Source organism: Parasteatoda tepidariorum, chromosome 3 (assembly GCF_982258835.1).
Source record: "Parasteatoda tepidariorum strain Cologne lab strain chromosome 3, Ptep-v5.0, whole genome shotgun sequence".
Classification (NCBI taxonomy): Eukaryota; Metazoa; Arthropoda; class Arachnida; order Araneae; family Theridiidae; genus Parasteatoda; species Parasteatoda tepidariorum.
This window is the reverse complement of record NC_141757.1, coordinates 13,298,889-13,326,549: the sequence shown is the minus strand read 5'-3', so window position 1 is coordinate 13,326,549 and position 27,661 is coordinate 13,298,889. Positions and strand designations below refer to the sequence as shown.

Genomic DNA, 27,661 nt, shown 5'->3' with positions numbered 1-27,661 from the left:
TCAAATCATACTTGAAAATAAAGTACGTCGAACATTATAACCACTTTACCTAATTTTGCATTTTAATATTCATCAAAAATGTACAGTTTTTAATTTAGTTTATATGTCACATGACACTATCATTTACATTTCTTGCGTATCGAAGAATAAGTTAAAACAAAATGTAACATTAAAAATTCAAAATGAAATTTTCCACTTGTTTTTACTTGAATAAAATGTTACTTATTATGTAAATAAATATTACTTCAGTCTTTAATGATAAATATTATAGTAAATTTAAAACATTTAATAATCTATATTATAATTTTGCAGACATTTATTTCAATATTTATCAAAAATGTACAGCTTTTAATCAAGTTTATACATCACATGACCCTATTATTTACATTTCTTGTGTATCAAAAAATAAGTTAAAACAAAATGAAACATTATAAATTCATTCTCGTTTTCACTTGAATAAAATGTTGCTTACTATGTCAATAAATATTACTTCAGTATTTAATGATAAAATATTATAGCAAATTTAAAACATTTAAAAATCTATATTATCATAGTTTCTAAAAAAAGACAAGAAAAAAAGCAACATGAATAATTAGAAAATATGAAAATGCATACAGCAATCTGACACAATTACATAAATATCAAATAATAGTAAACAAAGTGAAATTTACAGAACAACAATATTTACAATCATGTACAGGTTTTTATTTTAGCTGCTGCCAAAACTTGAAAAGTGTTTTAAAAACTTCCTAAGTGTTTTAATGAATGCTACTAATGAAGATCAATGTACAAAATGAGAAGAATATGATTGATTAAAATTAAAAAAAAGTTCATCGTATGAACATTTCAAGCTAAAAGCAACAACACTACAAGCCATTTCTTATACATATTATAAACATGCGGCCAAAATTTAACAATTTTTACAGTTGCAGTTTAAGTACAACTTGATTGTGATATAAAATATCGCCTTATGGCCATTAAGTAAAACAATCTATAAGTTCCTATTTCTAATAATATCTTTTTAACAGAGTTGGCATGGTTTAGGACAGAAAGAATTAATTCACGGTTCAAAACCGTCCTGTCCAAAACCCCTTTTTGTCTAAAACTGTCTTAAACTATCTGAAACCATTTTATTCATATAATGTCATAATTGTAAAAAAATATTGTGAAATATAAAAGGTTAATTTTTGAACAAGAAACAGATAAGATTTTTGTTTTATTAAAAAAGTTTATTATCCCTTTTAATACTGCATTTATTTATCCTTATGCAAAAACTTAATTTATTAGTATTAAAAGCATGTTTATTCATATTAAAAGGTATTCACTTTCGTTGTTCAATGAATTATGGTGCTTCAAAAGTTAAAACAAATTGTATGAAAAGTATCAAATATGTATTAATATATGTAATTATTATACATACAGTGGTTACACAAATAGAATTTTGTACCTTTTGCCAATGTCCAAGTTTTAGGACACTTTAAGACAGTTTCAGTCCGTTTAGGGCAGTTTAAAAACAGTAAAACCCACGTGTCATGTCCAAAACCAGTTTAGGACGTCCAAAACCCCAACCCTGTTTTTTAACCATGAAAAGTATAAGAACATGATTTACAAAAACTGGAGACTTATCATTTATTTGAAATGAAAATAATGAAGTACAGCCAAACACATTTATAGTGAACCCTACATAAACAAGAATTTATTTTTAATGTAGAACCTTTTAAAAAAAATGATTGTAATGTCAAAAATTCTATTTGTATTAGCACGATCACGTAATTAGGATTCTACACGAAATTTTTCACACACTTCTTGAAAATTATGTTTTGAAACTGTCGAAAAAAAAGTATGACTGTTAGTAAAACTTTATTTGCTTCAAAAATATGAAACCCACTTAGTTGAAACCGTGAAATTTAAACTCTTGGAATGGCTCTTGGTTTAGTAAATCCGATTTTTAGGTTTTTTACTCACCACTACTTCTAAATAATTTCGAAGACTTATGTGATATGCTACTTTGTTACAGTTAAGTCACGTTGAGCCTTTTAAAAAAAATTGGCTAAATTAATTAAAAGTCTGCAAATTACAATTTGTAGTTCACTATCTTTTTTTTAAAAGACATTCAACTGAAAGGCGTTAAAATATTTAGTCAAATTCAGAACAACAATCTCCAGCTCCTTTTGAGTTGGATTTTAAAAAATCATTAAACATAAAATGCAGAGGTATTAAAATTAATAAAAATTTAAAAACACGTAGCACACTTTTCTGGAGTTGGATTTAAAAACAAACAAAAAAAATATTATCAGCTATTGATTCAATGGAAACACAAAGTAGGTTAAAAAATAATTCATACAGCTATTTGATGCATTTTTACAAAAAATATCTAAAAAGGGCCCATAGAGTGTAGGCACTAATAAGGAGGGATAAATAGTAATAAATCACGAGTGTTTGAACAGACGTATCTATCAGTCATATTTCAAGTCATTATGATACAATATATAACAATTCATTTGCATTAAGTGGAAGTCAATATAATGATAAACTAAATGTATTGCAAGCAGAAATCTTGTTATCGGTTTAAATATAAACTATAGCCTCCTTGAAGAGTTGACAATTACAAGGACACATATTCTAAAAAGATGAAAATAAAAAACAAATAACCTAATACACTTGCATTAAATTGCCAAAAGTTGGACGTGGCATATCAACAGAAGACTCATACTTTATGAAGCCAAATACTAAAACAGAAAAAGTGTCTTAAAATCTAGGTGTACTTTCTTAAACTAACACTTTTAAGGAACTTAATTCAAGGGTAATTAAGAATTCCATAATACATAAAATATCTGTAAATGAATAAATTTTTAAAAAATATTATTTGTTAGACAGTTTCACAGACTGCTTCTTTACAAACAGTGTATCATTGAACAGCAAATTCAAATAAGAAAAAATATATAAGTAACCCAATAACATCTTGTTCAGATTATTCTGCCATGCACCTTAAAAAAAAAACAGTTTATGTTCTTTGTTACTGCATGACAAAATACTATTTAAAAAAATCAAGTAAAAAAAAAAAATTACACTTCAGAGGTAATAAAATTATATCAAAATATTTTGTTGCACAACTAGGGAAAAAAGTTAAAAACTGAATGAACTGTGAAGGTCAAATGCTACCGCTCTTTAAAAGAGACCTCACTGCCATCCGATGTGAGGGACAAGTCACTGCTGCTTTGCACTGAGTTAGCTTCAACTTCCATGTACTCTGCATGTTCTATTGGGGAAACATTTGAACTATTTGGCACACACTGATATTCCTCAGATGTCACATACTGAATAGAAGCATCTATTGAGAGGATATAAAAATTGGTTAACATATGAATAGGTAAAATTAACATCATACCTGCCAACCTTCAATGATGATTTTCTCCAGTGGTAGTAAAATGGAATTTAAATTACAATTTTAGGCAGAAACATAAGCTGTAATTTGAAAATGCTTAAGCGGACTACCATGGCCATATTACATATTAATAAGTATGCTTAGTTTTTTTTAAAAATAGTGGTGATCAAAAAGATTATAAATTAAGTTTATAATTGAAAGGAATATATAGAAAGCATATATTTTACAACCACTTTAAATGTAGAAATAAAATTTTACGCCAAATGCGTATAAGTTGGCAGGTATGTAACATATTTTTTATTATCTAAGGTCCATAAACTGAGCTAGGGAATTTTCACAATCTCAGAAAAAAACATTTTTATCCTAGCAATTTAAAATATTCATTTTAACTCAGCAATTTTAAGCCAATATGACAGCTTAAGAGAAACATTGCACTCAGAGATCTGAGCAATGTTTTTTAGCAGTCGCAAAGCTGTATTTTTGCAGTAAGTTTAGTTAAATTACTGTGATTATTTTCGTAGTTATATAAAAATACAAATCAAACCAGATAATCTATTTTTCACATGTTAAATTTTTCCAATTAAATAAAAACTATAAATCAGAATTTATAATAAACAATGTAAATTTTGTTAGGATTTTAATTCTGAATAATTGATAGTAGTACCCCGATAAACAAAAGTTTCTCTCTAAATTGTAACAAATAATAATTTACAGTACTTCACACGCAAATCAAATTGAAAAAAAGCAACAGGCATAAAATCTGTACAAAGAGAAATGGCTATTTTGTAGTAAAAACTGAAATGCATATAAATTGTGACAATTGCTACCATCATACATACATACATATATATATATATATATATATATATATATATATATATATATATATATATATATATATATATATATATATATATATATTCTACTAGGGGGCTAAGCCCCCTGTTCGCTGCCGCTCACCAACCCCGATTATTGCTTTGCAATATTGCTTCGCAATAATTGTCTTTTCTTGGCAGAAAACAATTTTTCTATTCACTTATCATATATGTACTAAAAGGAATTCTGTTTACTTACTCTTGTGCCTCTACTTCCCACGTCTAAATATTACTCTCAAATATTACTTTATCCAAATATTAGATCTCTTGGTGAACGGAAGTGGTTTTTCGAAGTAATAATTTTTTAAAATAGCATTTATATCTTATAGCATTGTATTGTTCAAACAAATTTGATGAGTTCACAACCATAATTTAATACTCTCGCTAATAATAGCAGTACTGGAAAATAAGTTTAAATTAGGGATACAAAAATATTTAAAGGAAAACAATACCTTCACGACTTTTGTTAATTTTACTATAATTTACGACTATTGTTAATTTTGTGCTGATGACAACCAAAACAATATGGAAATGAATGAGGGAAAACTGGATCTTACCACGTGATTTTCCGGCCAATAAAAATGTGCCGACAACAGAGTCATACTTCTATGATTTTATGTTATATAAAGAAAAGTGCTCCAGTCATTCAAAATAAATTCTCTTCAAATTGTTGTTACTTACTCAGAACATATTAAAAACTACTATGATAAGTAATAAATATTTTATAGAATTTGAAAATGTTTCAACATAAAATTTATAAATTTAAGAAAATTTTTAAAAATTATTACTATGATGATACTCCATTTGTAAGTAATATTTATTAATTTTCAAGGAAGCAGTCACTAGAATTAAAAAAAATAATAATTATGTGAATTTTCTGTGTTTTTTTAGAAATTTTTTTTTATAATGTGTCATTAACTACAATGCATTCCTGTGTGTGCAAATAAAAGTATTTCTTAACGATATTAAAGAAGAAAGTTTTCCTCAAAAATAAATGAACACAAATTATTATTTTTATAAAAGTTACAGACTACAGTAGAGGAATCACCTACTTAGTCAACTTTTGAACCTGTGTAATTAAAGACACACAGAAGAGAGAGTAAATTATAAGAGGATGCACGTTAATAAAATATGTTAATTAATAATTTAATTTTTAAAATTTAATAAACAAATAAATATTACATTTAAAATTTTTTGTTTAAGACAATATATATTCCAGCATTTTTAAATGTGATAAGTTCTGTAGTTTGCAGACAGCTAGAATTAGAAATCTGTAGATAATTTAGAGCAAAACTAGTATAGCCCCTTGAACAAAACCAATTGCATAAATATTTTAATTAAATAAAATTTAAATAACAAAGAACCTAAAACAAAATTAATTATTTAAATATTTCATTGAAATAGAAGTTAAATAAAATATTCAAATTATTTATGTTATCAGGGGTAATTGTGAGTATATTGTATTTCTCGAGTAAAGTCATTAATGACACATTTTAAAAAATTTATGTCTTCATAAATTTAAATCATTGATATTTTCAAAACATGAAATTCTAAATAAATTATATGCAGCATAATTTAAATTAATAATTATGTATAGGTTTACTTTTATGTCTAATCACAATTATTATTAAAGAAAAAAATATTTAATAATGAAAGAGATGCCAAGTATAAATTCTAGTTCTAATATTTCTAAATAAAATATACAAGAATTTTTAGACATAATTGTGATCGATGATTTCTTGAAACTTCTAGACCAGGGGTTTCCAACTTACATGAGGCCGGGGGCCACAATTAAAAACACAAATCAAATGGCGGGCCGCAACCTAATCAAACTTTTATGTAGGATTCTTTTATGTTTGAAGGCACATAAAATATTACTGTCAGATTTTTATCAAGTTGTACAAAACAAAAGTATTTATTTATAAATTAAAATTAGAAGCAGATTTTGAAAAATATTTTATTGCATATTAAAAAATTTGGGCTACAATAACTTTAATGTGCACCCATGTATTAAACAATTAATGTGCAACACATATCTAACTGTTAAGATATAAAACTTTAAAAAGGTTGGTATTAAAACTTAGATAGTAGCACACAAAATGTTCACTGACAAAATTGAGGTTTGTCTGCTGCAACCACCAGAGAATAGATATTTACATTTAAATTTAAAATTTACAAATGTGTGTGTAAATATTTTCGTGCAAAATGAGTAGTTTCAAAAAGTTGAATCGGAGAATTTCTTCGAGAAAATTTCTGATACACACATGCTAAATTATATTCACAAAATACAAAGAAAATGAAATAAAAAACAGCATCATACACGATTATTTTTGTATTTGAATAAATATTTTATTGGGTGCAAAACCTGAGAAATAATTTTTTTTGCACCGTTGGTATGATAAATTTCACAGAAACGAAGAAATTAGGTTTTTATTAACGCGAAAAATATTTTAAACCCACATAGATTTTTTACTTTTTACGAAAATTGTCCGCAAAAAAGGACAACTAATATATTTTAGTTTGCGGGCCGCAAAAAATAGGCTTCGCGGGCCGGATGTGGCCCCCGTGTTTCACTTGAAAGAAACTAAAAGCAAAATTATGGATCGTTGAAAAATTTAGTAATTTGTGAGTAGAAAAAGTAGAGCAATAACATCTTGAAAATAGAACGATAAAATATGTCTCAAAAGTAAAGATCATAATAAAATAAACTTAAACTACATAATCTGGTCAATCAAAACTTACATGTTTCCTGATCAACATCAAAATTTGTAGCTTTCTGCTGCTGAGTAACAGGACAATCTTTGTGTAACAGTAAAAGTGTCTTCAAGTCTGAAACCTCTTTCCTTAGTGAGGCAACTTCGTGCTGCAAAAAAGTTCATAACATTGGATACTAAAACAATAGTATTTGTGGTAACAGTTTGTTTAACACTAAACATACCAATATTTAATATTAATATATACCTAATATATACCTTTACAAGAGATATTTTGTTTAAAATTTATATGAATAAAACTAAGAACTGTCCCAATGAATGATTTTAAATGATACCATATCATTTCAAATCAAGTAAATACAGTTGGAGTTTAATGAACTTCCATTTTGTGAATTTCTCAATTTTGCGATTTATTTCAAAGGAACCAAGAACATTTTGGAACTTTCTTCTGAAAATAACTTCCAAACAGCGAAGTGAATTTTCTATTTAATGAACTTTTCTTTGAGATTCACTTTCCCCATTTCCCAAAATATTTCAGAACATTTCGAACTTGTTAACGTATTTTATGGGGGAAATGATCTTGAATTGATTTTCGCAGCCACTTAACTTTTAGAGAAGGCGGTAGAATCCCTTTCCCTTTTTGTTTACATTTCATACAGGAATCAATGCCAAAAATCAATTTACGAGGAAGCATAACAGAAATTTCTAAAGTATGAAACTATGATGTTAGAGATCATACTATTCGTAACAGTTTTTCCAAAGCTGGTTTCTTAGTCAGAGCGGAGATTTTGGAAATTGCGGAGGACGAGGGTGATATTCTTTTGGAAGAACTTAAAAAAATATGGGTACAGCTAAGAGAGAAACACGAAATTTATGATTATATACTAATTAATAATTTTCTTTTTTATTGATTCTGAAGCTGCAACCACAGAAATATTTACTGAATCTGATATCTTGGACAATGTGAAAAATAAAAACAATACAGGAATAAATTGTGAGGAAGACGAAGAATTTGAAGACTGAAATAATGAAGAAATCACGAAACCTTCATATGATGAAAGATTAACATCATTTAAAACAATTCGATAATAAATAATAATTTACACGATAAAGGCATATGAATTGCTATTTTAATTATGTCTAGGTTATATGAATTCAAAACATGTTTTGTATTGTATAAATATTTCAAATGGTAATTTTGTATTTAAATTTTTCTCTCCATATAATGAACTTTTCTATCGGGATTTAGCGACTTCGTTAAATGGAGGTCTGACAACGACAAAGTATGCAAAGGAATAATAAATACTTGTAAATTTGTATTTGTAGCTGAAAGTTCTTCTGCTTTCCTTTCTAAAGCTGTTATCCATTGTTTTCTCTTTTCTCTGCATCTAGTTGCAGCAGCTCTAAAGTGAACAAACAAAAATTGTCAGAAATAAGTAAGCAAAAATAAATAATTAAAAAATAAATAAATAATTTGTAACTGTACCTGTTTCGTTCAAGAGATCTTTTACGTTTTTCATCTACATCATCAATTGTATCTCGACGCTTTCTTCTGAAAATTGAAATATTACAGAAAATTTTAAACAAATATACATTTTTTAAACTTAGTTCAATATTTATTCATTTCAATAAAAATACTTTAAAAATGTTTTCATCATAAAAAAGGGGAAATAATTATTAAACAATAATTACATATTTCTGTATTTTAAAAAATCCTATTTCCACAAGAAAAAGAAAATTTAAAAAAAATTTAAATTGTAAACTTATGTTAAAATACTTTAAATAAAACTTAAAACTATATAAAATTTAACCACAACTATCTAAAATTAATTTTTTCAACAAAAAAATATTAAAAATTTTACTGTGAACTTACCAAAAATAAAACAGATGTAGTATTTAATGTCTGGAAAACTTTAATATGCATTGTAGGGAAAATAGAGAAAAAGTAATTTTTCCCCCAGAAGTTTTTACAATTAGTCTACATTAATATTAATTTAAAATTATGCATGGAATTTTAAAAAATAATCTTTCACTAACATTTAATCTTTGCCTTTTACAGCAATATTTACTTTTAATTTTTTTTTATTTGTTTTATTTAAATTTATTATTTATTTACTTACTATTATTTTTTTTATTTTATTATTATTTTGATGAAGTATCATTCTAGATTTTAGGTAATTTTTTTTACATATTTTCCCCAAGAAAAATATAGTAAATTATTCATGAAATTGTGTCCTCCCTTGGGATCAACTCATAGATCTCTTTGAAGGATTGTTTGTTAGCAGTTTAACAGCACACCGAATGCTCTTTCTCCTTTGCCCTGGAATTGTTCCAGTTTAGATGGACACACGAGAGAATCGGTGCTTTTTGTATGAAGAAATAAAATTGCCTACTTTCTGTTATAATAGGAAAATTAGAACAAAACATTGTATTTCCTTGGCCCTAATTCAAAATTATATTTATTAATCAACCAATAGCCAATTAAAAGACTATTGGTAAATAGGTGTTGGCAACGAAAAGAAAGAATAATAGACTATCCATCAATGTGTGTTAAGGTAAAGCATCTTCAACGAAAAGGTGTACATTTTGTCAGAATTAAATCAAGCTCAATAACATAATAGAATTTTAATTAAAAATATTAACAGATTTCTATCATGCAGAAATGGAAGATTAATACAACACTGCCCCAAAAAGCCACTTATCTTAATTTTAGCAATCAACAATCTGTCTCCTTTAATTAAACTGAGAGTAAAAGCAAATGGAACATTGATGTCAGACTTTTTACCACAACAAAAGGTTAAAAAAAATCAAACAAAATAGCAAAGTAAAAACTTTATGTAACTATCACACAGAATAGTTGGATTCTGGTTCAACAAATTAATCAGGCCTGAAATTTTATTTTGAATTGATGGTTATCCGTAATATCAGGAACTAAAAAGTCTCCACTGAATTTGTTTAAAAGCCCTAATAAGCAACTATTCAAAAATATTCCTATTAAAAACTGTACACCTTTCTTATCTTCCAGCAACAACAAAAAAATGGATTAATTATGCAGTAATTAATTTGATATTTAAATATACGCTCTGTGACAATTTCCTAGGTTGTTGACTTGAGTAAATCAAAAAAGATCTTTTTTAATTTTGTGGAAGAAAAAATTTTGTGTCATCTGCATACTGCTTCACAGTTTCCGAATAATATACAGCATTAGAAAAAGTTAACAGTTTTAAAAAGAGTTTCATTATCAAAATTTGCATCAAATACGCTATTCTTTGATTCTGTTAACTTACTTTAGTTGAGACAATCTGGAACCACATGTGATGCAGCAATCTAATATTTTTCTAACCCAAACTAATAATGCTTTTGGCTATTGAAATAGGGATTTCTTTTTTTAAATAAGGGTTTTTACCTACATCATATAAATCATTATATATTAAAAAAAAAATTTAAAGACACAAAACTTTGTAAATACAGGTTCATTCAATCAGACGTTCAATAGAATACTGCACACATAGGGATTTCAGACAGTTGTAATTAATTTGTAACATTAAATCAAAAAATAATAACTTTTCTACAATAACAATTAGAAATTTAAATCTATCAGAATTCTCCACTTATGATTGGTGTCAGGAATTTGGACAAACACTCTGGGTCTAGATGAATAGAATCACCAATGATTAAATGAAAGATGTGATTTAGAGCTATTGCAAATAGAGAGACATTAAAAATAAAATAAAAAAGGAATATTCATTTATTAGTACAATCCAGAAAGTATAAAAGGACTTTTTGATGTTTATTGCTAATCTTCTGTTATCTAATTGCTAACATGTTATTTTGTTGGTTTATTAAATGTACTTTTTAAGTTATCGTGATTCTTCATTGAGATACCTCGTCAATGATGCACGCAGTTTAACACCTTGATTCAGCGCATAGAGTAATTGAAAAAATAATTAGTTCGCTTGTAGTCAATATGCACAAGTTTAAAGCTAACTTTAGTTGTGTTTTGACAAATTTTGAGATTTTAATACTTTTTGGATCAGCACAATTTGGCCAATAAACATGGAACAACAAACATAGTAAACTTGATAGAAAAATGTCAAGTACCCTGTGTGTCCAGATTTTTGTGTACCCACGGGTGAGGGAGGAGGAGAAAGACCATATTCATTTATAAGTTCACTGGCTGTCATTGCTGTAAGTTTTGTTTTAACAATGCTTGGAGGACTCTTCCTTGCAATCGGTAGAGATTTCTTGTTCAATTTTAGCATGTCTTTCAATCTCTAAAATGATAAGAAACAAATATATGTATATATATATCAAGCCAAATCTTTCAACACAAAATAAGTACCTATAAAGCAATTTATACATTAACAAAATGCAAAATAATTTTCAAAGACTTTACATGATCATGATAAAACTAGTTTCTGACAAAGAACTCTTTTATTCGATTACACTAGCCACCATAAAAAGATCGAGAGATAGATATTTTTTGGTTTGATTTCAGAGGGAGGAAAATGAAGAGGGAAATTGAGAATATTTTGCAAAATGCAGCCCAGTTATACATGAACGTGCAAGAATAATTTCCACTGAATCCAGCTCTATATATGCACATGCGGACCCACAAGTATTTCATCAAACGCAAGCCTTTTTGTAGAATGATTGGTGCTTTCATACAAACATGAATTTTGAGGCACACAAAACCTATAATTGTATCATTCCTACCCATCCGAATTCAGAAAAAAATCTAAGTTCATGATTTTTTACTGTCATGGAAATTGTTTTGTCTAGCGCTTGCTATCAAAAAAATTCCTATTGCTGTTCAACACTAATAAGTTGTTCAAAAGAAAATAATATATTATGATTCACTAAAAATAATAAAGAATTTCGTAAGGAGAAATTACTATAAATATGAGATTATGGACATTATAGTAAAACAGAGAAATAAAGGAAATAATTTACTCAATAACAGAGATAAAAACAAATTATTAAAAAAAAATTAATAATTCAAAACATCAAACAAAAAGAAAATAATTTAAATATTAAAATACTTAATCTTTAAAAAATTAAAATATAAATGATTCCGAAAATCAGTTCCTTTTTAAAAAAGAATATTTTAAAGAGATTCATCATATAAAAGGGAAGCTAACTGGAATGGAACAGAATAATTCATAGATAAGTAAAATTCTTTTAGAACAATAACTTTTTAGAACAATAGCAGTTTAATTGTATTTTCAAAAACAGTGATGATACGTGGGTAAAAATGTAAGAAATGGTAAGAACTTAATTCATTTTTTCTAACTAATTATTCATTCGTAATTACCACAACGCATTACATTACATCATTGACATATATTTAAAATAATCTTCACCACATTCACTTTTAATAAACTAAAAGAGCGCTGCTAAGTTAAATTTCTTTTTATAAATTTGTTTTCAACTGATTGCCATTTTTTTGCAGTTTCAGGCACACATATCATCACAGTAATCATGAGCTTAATTTAATCATCATATCTCACAAAATCAGCGGGGGCAAACAATAAATAAATGGAATAATTTTTTTAAAAAAAGTAATATTTTTTAATTTAGGAAAAAATTTTCAAAATTCCATAAAAATATTCTTATTAATTCTTTTTTATGAACAATTTTAATATTTTTAATTTCATTGTGACATTTAAATAGAAAAAGTAGAATTTTCCAAAATAAAATTTATAATTGGATCTAAAATATTTGATTACGTGTTGAACAAATATTATTTAAAAAATAGTAATTATAGAAATAGAATAAACCATTTTGATTAAGAATAGAGATAAACGAATATCGTATTTCAATTAAGTATAAATAGATTAAGTATAAATAGATTAAGTATAAATACAGACCATTTTTGTTAAGATATTAGCAGCTGGAATTTCAGAATCTGAAGATTCTGCAGCAGAAGATTGAACTGGTTGGACAGGCTTCAGTTGTTGAACAGTTTGAGGCTGTTGAACAGACTGAGATGGTTGAACAGACTGTGTTACTGTAGCAACGGTGGGAGCTGCAGACATGACAGGAAACTGAACAGGCATGGTTTGGCCATCAGGAAGCCTAATCATCAACTGCAACATAGGTGTAACACAGACAGACTAGAAAAAAAACAATCAGTTAATTAAAACCACATCATTTGTGGCAAAAATAAGCTTTCTTATAATTGGATAGAAAAAAATGGTGATTCTCCTGATGTATAGATTTAGCATTTTCATATAACATTATGCATATTCAATACAAGTTTTAAAAAAGAACCAAAATTGTTTTGTAGTAGCAACTAAGTTAAGCCAAACATACTTAAAATAATAATTTAAAAAAATGGTTATTTTCAGGAAATACAGTAAATTTAACTCTTTGAAAACAGAAAACATCTAATTCCTAATTTATTTCAGTTGAGTGCAGAATCATTAGAATTTTTATAAATTTTATGCATTTTTATCTATTTATTCTTAAAACATCTATTTTTAATAGAGATTCTTTTATTTGACAATGATAAAGTAATGTTGGATTACATAAAGAAAATATTTTACCTCAAGTACATGAATTACTTTCATTATTAATTCTTTCAAAGAAACTCTTTTGAGTAAGACAAGACAGGGTTCCCACTCTATTTCAGAAGAAAAAAAATCCCCTAACAAGTATATCAGGTAAATTTCTATGAAAATCCATATTTTATCTATACCATGCAATTTTTCATTAGAAAACTTTGATTACCTTCTTATTTGTTATGTCAAATATTAAATTTTGTGATCAAAAACACATAATAAAATGAGAATCGACACAAGGAAAAGTTTCCTTAAAAAGTGGAATTTAATAAAATAATTGTAATAGATGTTAGAATTATTTTAACTTTAATCTCAATAACTTAATGTTACTGACAATTCTAAGATTAGTTATTTTCCAGGTATCATATAGGAATTTTCCATGTTTTTTTTTTTCTTTTTTAAAAAGTTGCAACTTTCCCTGAATATTCCCTACTTTTTACAGTTAAAATAAAATTCCCAGGCAATTTCAAGTTTGTCCTATTCTCCCTGATCCATGAAAGCACTAAAAAGATTACATTTATAAAAATGAAAATTAATTTCTTTTTTTAAAATTATAACATATTTTGCTTGGAAAACAAACACCTTTAGCAACCATTTAAACTTCTTTAGATTCAATTTTTGAATTCAAAACATCTATAAACTTATGATTCACTGCATAAATATATCGGCAAAAATGGCCATTTAAAAAAAGAAAATGTAAATGTGTGAAGGGAAAAAAAAATTAAAACATGTTTTATACCTAGATGTAGCAACTTTTTTTTAATCTAATCATATCAGAAGTTGTCTACAAAACTAAGCATATATTTCCTCTCGAACACGAGTCAAAATTTTGTTTAAAGAATTGATATAATTTTACTTTTAATATATTAAGTTATAGCAATGCAGCCAAATAAATAAAATAAGTTAAAGAAATATTGTCCACAGGTTTCTTGATTTTTAAAACTACACATACTTGCACCACAGCAGCTTGAGGTTGTTGAACCACTTTCACTTCGTTGGGTTTTTCAGTTACTACAGACACTTGCGTAGGAGCAGGTACAACATTTGTCACTTGTCTGGTGACAACAGCAGTTGGAACACATGTGGCACTTGATTTTGAGGCAGTATTGTTCCCACTAAGAAGAATATATTTCCATTGAATTTTGAACAAAAATAATCTTCACTTATGTTCTAATGATCAGATCTTCAAGTATTAAGTGCCAATAAAAATGTTTCAAAGCCTTAACCTCAAATATGCTTATTAATTTATATCACCCAATAATCAAATTATAAAATCACAAGTGGAAATATACTTTCTCTCAACAAAAATACCTTTTTTTTAACAAATTTTTATTTTAGATAAAATTTTTGGCATACAAATTCTTACATCATTATAAACTTTTTTGATCATTATTAAATAAAATTTAAAAAAAATATTAAAAAATATCCTCTGCTTAAAATTATGTTTGGATAAACAAGTTTTATAACTGTTCACAAAAAGCTGTCCATTTACACAAAAAGTTTCATAATGATGGAAAAAATACAAGGAGGAAAATTAAAATGCTCAAACTTAAGGCTGCTTTCTGAGCTAAACTATTGAGATTATAGCTTCCAGATTGAGGCTAACCCAAATTTCAATGGTTAAAAAAAAAAAAAAAATAATAATAACTATATTTATCCAGAGAAAGTATGCTGTGTTTCTGATTAACTAAATTAATAGTTGGCACTAACTAATTATAATTAGCACATTTAAAGCTTTAGAATCATTAAAACTGGCTCTTAGTATGTGAAAATCTGATAATTAGAATAAAACGTACTAAAGGTATATCAGGAGTCTGTCCAGGTGTTTTTTAAGAGGTACCAATTTTGCGAAAAATTTAGACATAACTTGTGAAAATTAAAAATTATATTAAAAAATCAACACAAAAATATGGTAAAGTTAGAAATTATTTTAAAAAATTGTCACTAGAAATAAAAATAATTTATGGCATACATTTTTATACATTTTTCAACACATATTCAAAACTAATTTTGCTATTGTAAAATTTTGGGATTAAAATTGTATCCAAATTTATAAATTCATAAAAAACATTGTCCACGGTTAAATTTCAATTTAATAAAAACATGCATGTAACAGTACTAACAATAAAAGTTATTTTCAGTATGAGAACATTTTTGACTAGGTCATACAGAAAAAAGTTTCATAGAGAAAAACATTTTGTCAAAAAAATAAAGGTCTGTTAGAATAAATTTACAATAGTGTTTAAGAAAATGTTCGGATGTTTAGAATAATGTTCGAATTTTGATTTCCTCTAAAGTTACAATTAGTTACTTCCTCTAAATTATTACTTCCTCAAGTAAATATTACAATAGTAAATATTACAATTATTTACTTCCTCTAAAGTTATAGAGGGAGAGCCTCGTCCGTTTATTTAAAATAATAAAACTCAGTGGGGAAAAAAAGCTAGCTTTGATGTGGCGTAAAGGACCGGTTAAGTGATGAACTACTAAAAGAAAATACTAGAACAAAGAAACTCAAGGTGAAGAAAAAAAAACTTTTTTCTTCAGATCAAATTCAATAAAATAAAAGCACTCACACAGATGTGATCACAGGAGTTTGTACCACACTTGACTTGGTAGCAACAACTTTGTGAACAACAGGAATGTCCTCACAAATTGTATTTAATTCTGTTGCAACAATTGAAGTACTTTCTACGATCGCAGCAGAAGCGTCTTCATTTGATGTTTGGTCTAAGCTCTGTTGGTCATTTGGAGAGAAAGGTAAGGAATCTGCATTTTCAGTGTGAATGACATCCTTCGATTTTTGCCTCCTTAAAAATTCTGACTTTAAAATAATGGGTGTTGCAGGTTCTGAAGGTAATGTGATTGATGGAGTGTTTAGAACTTCAGAAGTATCAGGCAGGCTTGCAATTAATGATGAGGACTAAAATAAAACAATTTTCAACATTCCTTAAATTAATCTGTTATTACAAAAAAATAAATGCAATAATGATATTCATCTATTGCCAACTTTCCGAACTAGCTAGCAGTAATAAATAGTAGAATAACGTAGAAATATAGCAATGATGAAAAACAAATTAGTTCTATTTTAAGGTGTACATACAACTTAATTCTAAATAGATATGTAATATTAATAAAATTATACATGACTTTACAGAAAAAGTAATATAATACAAAATTTGAAATACAACACTGAAATTTTATACTTAATGTAAAATGATGAAATCCATTACTCGGAATCTATGTTCTAGTTTTTGATTAAATAAGAACTAGCTCTTATTGACTTTTAATCATCCTACATTTGAACCACTAAAAAATTTTTTCATGGTTTTCAAATTTTTATTTTATGTTCTTAAGCAGAAGTGAAAGTTTCAGAATAGCTTTGATAAAAACAGATTTCTTTAATTCTTTTTTTGTTTTTATTAAATCAATTTTGTTTTTTATTTTAATCTTGACAATGAAATCTTAATAATTATGGACGAATCATAATTGTTGATGGCTTTACAATTAAAAAGAAAAAGTAATATAATACTAAATTTGAAATTTTATATTTAGTGTAAAATGATAAAATTGATTACTTGGAATCTATGTTCTAGTTTTTAGCTAAATTAGAACTAGCTCTTATTGACCTTTTATCATTCTGCATCTGAACCGCTAAAAACATTTTTCACAACGCTTCGGCTTTTAAGTTATGTTCTTTCGCAGAAGAATAGAAAGTTAAGTTTCAGAATAGCTTGATGAAACGGGGAAAGATGAGATTTCCTAAATTTTTTTGTTTCTATTAAATCAATTTTGTTTTTTATTTAAATCTTGACAATGAAATCTTAATAACACATTTTTTTTGTTCTTGCCATTACTAAAAATAACTGTCCCCCTCCTCCCCATAGAGACAATACTCCTCAGCAAAATAAAGAAAAGCCATATTAACTATATCCAAAATTCAATTATTCACTTGCATGTTAAAACCTATAAATATTAAATGCTCAGATGAACTGGTTATACAAATGCTACACTATTTCCAACAGATCTGTTTAAAACAGGAGAAATTAATGTAGAAAAATAAAACAGTTTAAATTTTCAATGCCATAAGTATCAATTGTACTACATACTGTAATGAGAAATAAAGTAGGTACATAAAAATTTTATGTAAATATATTTGGTTAATATTTAATCACTATTTACAAAAGATGTCAAAGATAACACAAATGATTATGCATACTTCAGTTATTATTTTAATTTTAAGGAATAAAATAAGAAATGAGAAGAAAAAAAATTCTTAACTAATTTTATGAACTAAATTTTAAAAAGGAAGGAAATATATATAAAAAATTCGGCATAGTTAATTTTGATTTCGTATAGAAAATATACATAAATTCAGCTAGATTTTAAAAGTAAACAAAACCCCTATATAGTCCGGCTTTCGGGAGAACTCCACCAGACACCAGCCTCGTGTCGTGGCGGCTACCATGGTTACGAGGAAAAGTCACTTTGAATAGTTTTGTCTTGATCTTTGCATAGGTCAGCATGAGTAAACCAATCAACACTTTCATTCCTCCATTGCACCCCTATAAGAAATGTGCTCTTACTTGTTACCATGGCAGCAGACAGTCCCAGACTTTTGGTCTGGTGGAGTACTCATCAGAGCCACACACTTCTGCATTTAAAAAATAATAATTAATTTCAGTATTTAAAATAAATTAAAGAGACTTCAACGCAGCCTGGCATAGACTTTAAATTAGATTTAGATCAATGGCAGGCTCAGGCTTACTTTGAATTTTCAACTTACTTATAAACTGAATTTGAAAATATCCAAGGAAAATAATTTTATGTGTAAACTTATTAAAACAGCTAAAGAATAAGCATGAAATATATTGACATAATTTATGATTTTTATTCTTATAATATTCAGCAGACCTGACATAACAATTGAACTTTGGTTCAAAATGCTCAATCTCAATAGAAAAGATTGTGAGCTCTCCAAGAGTCGAACACATCTATTTATGCTTGCTTCACAGCTCAAGAACATATTAGAGGGAAAAAATATTTGAAAGAAAAAATTAGCAGATAAAATTTTATAAATATTTTTTTTATCCATAGTTTTGTTTAATATGCTAAGTGCAGGGTTGCAAAAATCCCACCTACACAGTAAAACCCACCCTAAAATGGGTTTTACTGGGTTTTTCTAAAATTGATTTTTTTTTTATCCTCTGTTATACTAAAGAGCTATTTTATTGAAATATATATGTAGTCTGGAGAGTCCCCTTGCTGGATAGATTTGACTGTATGACCATTGATTAGTCATTGCCCTTGATTTCCTTTCTATGTAAAAAAAAAAAAATTCCACATATATTTTTTAAGATTAGATATTAAGTTAAATGTAATTCCGTGTTAAAATAAGTTTCAAATGCGTGACATATGTGAATACATAGAAAATTTTTTATCGCGATGTCAGAACAAACTTTTTTCAGACTTTTGCACCAATTAATTTGTATTAATTATTAATTATGCTTTAATTACCTATATGTTAAGTCAATTCATAAAATTAAACTTAACTATTAATATTAAAATAAGCTTTTTTAAAATAAGGAACTTATTCCTGCCCTCTCTTTTGAAAAAAAAAAACCCAATAAAATATAAAAAATCCAGAAAAGCCCAATAAAACTAACCCGGGTTGGGTTTTTTGCAACCCGAACTAAAAAAGTGAGCAAATAAAATTAACTACCTCAGGGATATTGAAATTAGGTGTGCCAGAACCAGTGGAATTTGCTCTTCGAAAAGTAGCATCAAATGGATTCTCAGCATGGAAATCTTGGAATAATTCAGCTGAATCTAATGCATTCAAGAATCTGGTAGGTGTTGGAGTTTGATCTTAAAAAAAATTTATACATTATTATCATTATATATTATTATATTACATATTATTATCAGTGATAAAATGTATAATTATATTTTGACCAAAATGTATCAATATACAGTAAAACCTCCATTAATGACCTCCTCTAAGCAATGGTAACTACTGAAGAACGATTATGGTACTGAATGGCTTCCATAGGATTTACCAGGGTGCGTAGTCAGATTTTTCAACAAAAAATAAGCACCTTTTAAGTATTTTTAAAGCATCCAAAAAATATTTTTAATCAAAATCATAATTAGGATTCGTGCAGTAATATAAAAAAAAAAATTTCTATCGTTAAAAGTTCTTAATTTATAAATCAATACATTTCAAAACTATTTTCAAAAACTTTACATAATCATGAGAGAATAACTAGGTTCTGATAAATAGTGCTGAGAAAATTGTGAAAATCATGCTTTTTTTTGTAATTTAGAACAACAATTGACAGGGCAAAGAAAAAAACTCTTTTTAAATGATAGAAAATTAAGCACTTTTTACAAGCACCGAATTTTAAAAAGAAAACACCTTTAAAGGCTTTTAAAAAATGTAAATCAAAAATAAGCACCTTTACGCACTTTTTTAAAACTCTACGCATCCTCTGTTTACATTACGGGGAACCTCTGAACAGCTACTACTGAACGAGCACTCGTTAATCGTATGAATTTTGTATCTTAGTCAACTTTTACCAATTTTTAACACTTGTCTGCATTATTTTAACAGATGGCCGGTCATTGCCATTTAAAATCATTCACAATTTTTAATGGCAAACATTCACAAAATAGTCAAATTTTAGATCTGGCAGTTCAGTTTCTATAGATAAGCTGCATCTATATAGGGTGGTCAGCAAAAATAACAGGAATCTTGTTCAATTTAAATAGTTAAGCATTCATTCATACAGAAGTCAACCATAGTTTTGACAGTTCAATTTACATGCATCTTTAATGTGCCGGCTCAGGAATCTTTTAACATAGACAATGAGCAGTAATTGCATCATCATTGGCCAGCTTTTAATTTAAGCAGTTCTTAGAAACAGAGTTGGCATGTTCAGGACAGAATGGATTAACCCACTGTTTAAACCGGGGTTTAAACTGTCCTGTCCAAAACCCTTTTATTGAAATTATATCACAATTTAAAAAAAATATTGTAAAAATAAAAGTTTAATTTTTGAACAAGAAATAAAAAGAAGACAAGTTTTTCTTTTATTAAAAAAGTTTATCATCATTCTTAATATTACATTATTTATCATTATGCAAAAACATAATTTACCAGCATTAAAAGCACATTTAGGTTGAGAGCTAGAAGCTTTTGTTTTCCTCATTGAAATAGATATCCCACAAAAACAAATTGAAAGTAATGTTATATTCCACAAGAACAAATTGTTAAGATAAGGCGTTCTACATTCTAATTCCTCATAAATCTATCACTCCTTTTCTCCTCTTCTGCTGACCAGACGAATGGTCCTCTAGCGTCCACCATGTAAAAGGGGGGCGACCACAAACAATTTGTAGCTTACAAATTATCAATTTGTTTTCATGGGATATCTATTTCATAGAGGAAAGCAAAAGCTTCCAGCTCTCAGCCTTATTTATATTTAAAGGATAAGGTATTCACTTTTGTTATGTAGCTTCAAAAGTTATTAATTTTTTCCTATTATATTATACTATTTTTCTTTCATAAGTTAAAGAATATTGTATAAAAAATAAATCAAATATTTATTAATACAGGAAATTGTTATGTGTGCAATGGTAACACTTGTAGAATTTTTACCAAAGTTCAAGGTTTTGGACACTTTAAGACAATAAAATCCTCGTGTCCGGTCCAAAATCCCAACCCTGTAAAGAAATAGCCAGTGCGCGTACTAAATAAATAATATGTGAATGCGCTTGACTAGTATTTGTCGAGCAATTTTTACCTTTCATATTTTAGACACTAGAAGAGAGGATGTCTAAATACAAACTTTAGTAAATGAATAATCGAAATATGAGTGATTACGACAATCAAAAATTCCTTACATTGGAGAACAAAATAAAAGTTAGTTCAAATAGTAAAAAAGCCATAAATTAGCTTCACTGCTGAAAAATGAGAATCAACGATATCTTTAAAAAAAAAGTGATCATAATGTTAAAGTATAATAATGATAGTAAATATTAGGTATGTTACTTGAGTCATATTTTTTGTAATTATGCACTTCTTTTTTTACATTTCTGTTGTTTGATAATGCATTTAAAAAAAAAAAAAAACATCCAATTCAGTTACAACTTCAAGTGGCGGCCATCTCTTAACACTGGTCACAGTCCTGCGAGGGACGTCATTCGAAGGTTTTACTGTGTAATGCATAGAAAAAAAGAGTTACCTACTACAGTAGGAAACCGATTATCCGGAACAGTCGGGACAATCGCTATTCCGGATAAGTGATTTTTCCGGTTTTCTGAATCGCTACAAAAAGCCGTTTTTTTTATTGTTAAACCCAACTAAAAAAAAAAAAATTGGAAATAATCTTAAAAATAAGAAAAAACGATTAAGTAATACACTAATGATTATTTCCAAAATGATGGTAAGGTAAACATCTTGAAAAAAAGAAAGAAAAATCGTAAAATTGTATGAGGAAAAAAAAATTTAAAAAAAAAAAAAATTTCGAGAAAATTTATTGAATTTCTTTCCGGTTTTTTGGTTTTCTGATTTCCGGATAACGTGTTCTGTACTGTACTATCTTTTCAGATATTTATAACGTTGAAATGATTTAAACTTTTAATTGCAATTAGAAAACTTTAAACATAGTTTAAGATTTTGATCAAAATATTGAATTTACTTACAGCACAAATAAACATTAGTAAAAATGAGGATCAACAAAATTTTGAAACTTCTCCGTTAAGAAGCATAATTACGGAAACAATTACCATAAGCAGAGTGCAACAAGAAAATAAATATTTTATGCAGATTTATGTATAATAATTGCCAAAAATTTTTAAAACCAGTAAAGACAGAAACCAAACACTCCCAGAAAAGACTTGTTGCAGATATAAGCTCTTGCTGTAATTCATTAGATATAAGTTACAGAACTTATATCAAACATTTCTGCAACCAGACTTGTGAAAACCACAAAAATTCCTCTGCAAGTATTATCAAAAATAAAATGTCATAAAGTAAATACCCATTTTCTTAAATGATGAATAAATTAAGTAATATGAATTGTTAAAATTCTCAAATAGAAATTCTTCGATAATAATTTAAATGTATGAAAACCAGGAGAGCTCTTAATTATATTTGAAATAGAAAGAAATTCACAAAAACCAGTATTCCAATCAATTTTCCAGTACGGATGAAAGTTATGAATTTACTGAATAAATAATAAACTATTCACACATGATAAAAATGTGGAGAAAAAAAAAATCCAGCTGTTAACCTATCCTGAAATTTAAATAATTCTCACTTTGATTAATGAATGACTTACAACTTACAGGGAATAAGAAAGAAAAAGCTATTTGTTACTTAAATAGTTTTTAAAACAAATTCAAATATTTCATTTAAACCTTTTTGAAAAAAAATAAACTATAGCACTAGGCCTAAATTATATTAATATATGGAAAATAAGGAATTATTCAGTTAATGAAAGTAAAAAAAAAAAATTATTAATTATTATAAAACCATCACTAATATTTCATGCTAAGGCCAGAAAAAAAAGTAAGAAAATAACTAAGCAATGCACACACATAACACAGTGCTTTTCAATTTAGCAAATAATTACTCGATTTGCAAATAAAAAGCAATTAGCATTTCTTTTAAAAAAAAAACTTAATAATGTGTAATTAATAATGTGAATAACAAAAAAAATTTTATTTAAAAAGCATCTGCAATTATTTCACTTCATGTAATATCAATGATTAGACAAAAGAAAAAAACCAGAGAAACTGCTGCACTTTCTATCATAATTTGATGAAGGGCAAGATGGTAAGTACTATTACAGGGGTCTGTCTAGGTTTTTCTGAGAGGTACCCATTTCGTGAAAGACATCAATTTGTGAAATATAAAAGTTATATTAAAAAATCAACACAAAAATATGGTAAAAATATGGATTTATCGTTTCTTAAGGGATACAAAATAAAATTTTAGGAAAAAGTATTTTGTGAAACTACCGTTTTTCCTAAAGTTAAATTTGTGAAGGTACCGCCAGGGTAGGCAAGTTTTTGACACATGACGGTTTTTACCGGTTTATACCATGGTTTTTACCGTCATGTCAAAAACCCCTCTGTCAAAAATGTCAAAAACCCATAGTTTTGAGAAAACTGTATTTTAATTTGAGTTTAACTGCTTATGATTTAAAATTAATTCATTTTTGGGCAATAAAATTAGAAAAAAAGTTGCTAAAAGATATTTAAGAACAGATTTTTGCATTTTCCCAACATGATTAATCAAATCATATTATTTGAAGTAAAATATTAGGATACTAAACAAAATTTTCAGCATTTCCAAGCATCATTTTGTTTGGCATATTACATTACTGAAGAATGTCAAGTCATTCCTGACTTAGAGTTTGTTAGTAGTTACAAGTTTTGAAAGTTTTGTTTAGCTTATTTCTAATATTTAAGAAATGCCAAATTTTAAATTCTTCTCTTTAGTTCTTGAATTTATTAATAGTTCCAAGTTTTTTTGTTTGTTTATTTCTAACAATTAAGAAGTGCAAAATTTTTAATCCTTTGCAAATCAAGCTATAATGATAAAAGTTAAGTATCACTATTTTCAATAAGTATATTACAATATTTCTGTATGAATGTATATCCTTCTATAAGAATACATGTATATAGTTGCAAAATCAATGGCAATTGTTTACAACATTTATTTATAAAGGCAATTAAGTGAAAATAATATATTGTCCGCTATATGCAATAAATTAAAGAAAACAGTAGGTTTTTGACAGTTTTTACTGGTAAAAACACGGTTTTTACCACTGTCATGTAAAAAAAAAACACTTTTTGACGGCAAAAACCCAACCCTGGGTACCGCTAAACGGTAGTAAATTTAACCTGGACAGATCTCTGTATTAGCATGTGTAAGTACTATAACAAAAAACAGCATCAAAAATAATTTCATAATAATGCTTGGTTAACAAACAAGGAAATTATTGTGCAATTTATGAATTTAATAAATAAAGAACTCTTTAAGTAGTCAAATAACCATATACTAAATTTATGAAAGATAGCAGTTTAAGAACAGAATTAGGGGGAAAAATCGAAAAAAATATTGGAAATATTTAGAGAAGTATTACTTTTAAAAACATTATTTCCTTCATACAATATCATTTAATATTTAAAAGTTAGGGAACATTGCTCATTGACTTGACAAAACAAAATTGTAATGATCAATTTAGTATTTAAGTATGTTTCTGAACTATATTTGGCTGCCGTCATAAACTGAGATTGATCATTAATTAAAATAGAAATAATGATAAACAATTAAAGAAACACTAAATATGAGTCTTAAATTGTCTGGTTATTTAATTTATATATGAATTAAAATAAAATTTAAAGAAACATGAAAATGATTCCAATTTTTTTAAATGAGCTTTCCATAATAATAAAATAAATAAATATTAAGATAAACAATGATTTATGTACAGAAAGAATATGACTTACCATATAATGTATACGACTTACCATATAAAGTCTTATAAGGAGTCGTAGGTGTGAGTGATAAAGATAGAATGTGCTTTTTCTTGTGAACCGACAAATGATCTTCATTTGTAAAACTCTGGAGAAAAGAAAAAAAAAGAAAAATTTTAATTCTACAAATATATAAAACTAGAAATTTTTATGACACAAAACAGTTAACATAATTAAAAACAAAAATCTTTCAATTTTTATTAAAAGATAGTATTTTATTACAAGCAAGCTAGAACATATTCGTTTATAATTTAGATACATTATAAGAGCAATGTTAGAATTTGGTACAAATTTAATATGGCTAGAACTTCAGATTGAAATCTATTAATATTGCTGTATAATATTGTTTTAGTTAATACTTTATATCATTAACTATTATATATTATAATTATTAATACTGCAATAACATCAAAATAAACTTGTATAAGGCAGCAAAATCAAAAAGGAATTTATAAATGAACAAAGTAAACCAATTGCCACTAACCATCGAACCTATTATTTATTATAATTATTAATACTGCAATAACATCAAAATAAACTTGTATAAGGCAGCAAAATCAAAAAGGAATTTATAAATGAACAAAGTAAACCAATTGCCACTAACCATCGAACCTATTATTTATTATAATTATTAATACTGCAATAACATCAAAATAAACTTGTATAAGGCAGCAAAATCAAAAAGGAATTTATAAATGAACAAAGTAAACCAATTGCCACTAACCATCGAACCTATTATTTATTATAATTATTAATACTGCAATAACATCAAAATAAACTTGTATAAGGCAGCAAAATCAAAAAGGAATTTATAAATGAACAAAGTAAACCAATTGCCACTAACCATCGAACCTATTATTTATTATAATTATTAATACTGCAATAACATCAAAATAAACTTGTATAAGGCAGCAAAATCAAAAAGGAATTTATAAATGAACAAAGTAAAACCAATTGCCACTAACCATCGAACAATCTTCATTTGGACACTCGAAAGGCTTTTTTATTACCTCCATCCTTCAAGGACCTAGTAATAGTAATACAGTGAAACAAAAAATTAATTTATGTTAAAATTAATTTGAAATCAGTAAGACAAAAGAATTTTAAAGCAAAAGAAAAAGTTTAAGAATATAAGAAACTTGTTTATTTCAAACTTTATTTTAGTTTTCAATCATTTGTGTGTTATATATTATTTTTACTTACACTAGATATAAAAAAAAAATAAGGAATTGTAATTAGATATTTAATAGTAAATTGTTGTTTCTTGTACTGGCTATCACAACTTGCTTTTAAAAATCCCGACTTTTTTTATAAATCATTCGCAATTGAGACACAATTATCAACTTATCTTAAAAAGTTAATGTGTTGGTGTATTTCTAAAATGGATTCACGCAAAACATTGCTACTTTTAATTTTATTTACTATTAGTAAATTAGTGGAATGAACAATAATTAAAGCACAAGACTTTAATTATTAGAGACTAATGCCAACAAATACATTTAGTAGAAACCTTCGATATCATCCAATAATATAATAAGATTAGCTTTAACAATTTCTATATTGATATCCAACTAAATTCAGACAAATATTTTGAACATTATAGTATCCATTCATTTTTAATAAAGTAAGAGTTAATACTTTAAAACTGAATTCAATGTAAATACAGTCTCCACTACAATTTCTTCTGTGATCATTTCAAACATAAATAACGCATAAATGTTGAATTTAAATCTTAAAAAAATCATGGCCTAGTAAAAATGATATTTTTTATGAACAATAAATTCCTTTTAAAATTTTGTTTTTCATTTCATTGAAATTAAATAAATTGAATTAAGAAGTTAAATTGTTATAATAAAAGGTACCCTGATAAGGTTTCTTTAAATTTATTTTGTTTTTCTTAAAATTTAATGTCATCGCGAATATTTAACCGACATTTACAGGCTTGCATTGACAAGCTAAATCCACCTATCCCCAAACAGGGCCCCCAAGTGTAATTTAACATATTTTCAATCAAATTGAATTTATAAATACTTTAAAGTATTGTTTTAGAAGTATTGTTGTTTATTGTGAACAGGCGGCCATGAAAACATGACTTCTGTCATTAGTTCAATAAGTTCCACATACATACGATTATAGTAAACAGAGTTGCTATTGCGTAATTGTTGTCAAACTGTTTAACGCATCAAATCGACTAGCATGTTTAACACTGATGCAATGTTCCAAAAAGCTAAGAATGTTAGATATATTTTTGTTATAAAAAAGACTCATTTAATCTTGAAATAAAAATAAATTAGAAATTAAGAATTAATTATAGCGGACCTATTAAGAACGAAACTAAGATAGAATTCGCCCTTAATAAACAATGCAATTATGAAATCTGGTCGTATTTATCATAGCACTATTCGAATACTGTTCAATAACTGAAGATTAAATTCTTCATATATACCTTTTCTTACTGCTTTAATCAACTTTCCAAACGTCAAAATTAGTGATGCAATAAATTTTAGCAATCCCGAAAATCGTTAAACCCATTGCCACAAAACTTACGTAGAATGTTTTAGTTTATTACCGTTT

At 26.9% G+C, this 27,661-nt stretch overlaps 1 protein-coding gene across 4 annotated transcripts; it reads right to left on the bottom strand.

The window, feature by feature from the left end:
- Positions 1-298: 298 nt before the first annotated feature.
- LOC107440184 (cyclic AMP-dependent transcription factor ATF-7) lies at positions 299-27,661 on the bottom strand. 4 transcript variants are annotated; one of them, XM_016053036.4, is made up of 12 exons: positions 27,534-27,661; positions 26,053-26,114; positions 25,082-25,175; positions 19,260-19,405; positions 16,114-16,460; positions 14,490-14,652; positions 12,845-13,090; positions 11,076-11,248; positions 8,461-8,526; positions 8,281-8,377; positions 7,003-7,123; positions 299-3,331 (listed from the first exon to the last, which is right to left on the bottom strand). In XM_016053036.4, exons 2-12 carry the CDS (start codon positions 26,101-26,103, stop codon positions 3,159-3,161), a joined length of 1,677 nt encoding a protein of 558 aa, XP_015908522.2. In that variant the 5' UTR covers positions 26,104-26,114; positions 27,534-27,661; the 3' UTR covers positions 299-3,158. The 4 variants fall into 4 exon arrangements, with proteins under 4 accessions (XP_015908522.2, XP_015908518.2, XP_015908520.2 ...); XM_016053032.4 differs by having other exon boundaries at positions 2,681-3,331; positions 25,061-25,175; XM_016053034.5 differs by having other exon boundaries at positions 2,681-3,331; positions 25,061-25,175; positions 27,407-27,539.

Bases quoted from the DNA above. Each gene is read 5' to 3' on its own strand.
- LOC107440184 (XM_016053032.4), bottom strand. From the start codon at position 26,103: ATGGAGGTAATAAAAAAGCCTTTCGAGTGTCCAAATGAAGATTGTTCG. The intron at 19,406-25,060 runs GTAAGTCATATT...ATTTTTTTTAAG, and splicing joins TAAGTCGTATACATTATATG to ATCAAACTCCAACACCTACC. The intron at 16,461-19,259 runs GTAGTTAATTTT...GTTTTATTTTAG, and splicing joins CTAATTTCAATATCCCTGAG to TCCTCATCATTAATTGCAAG.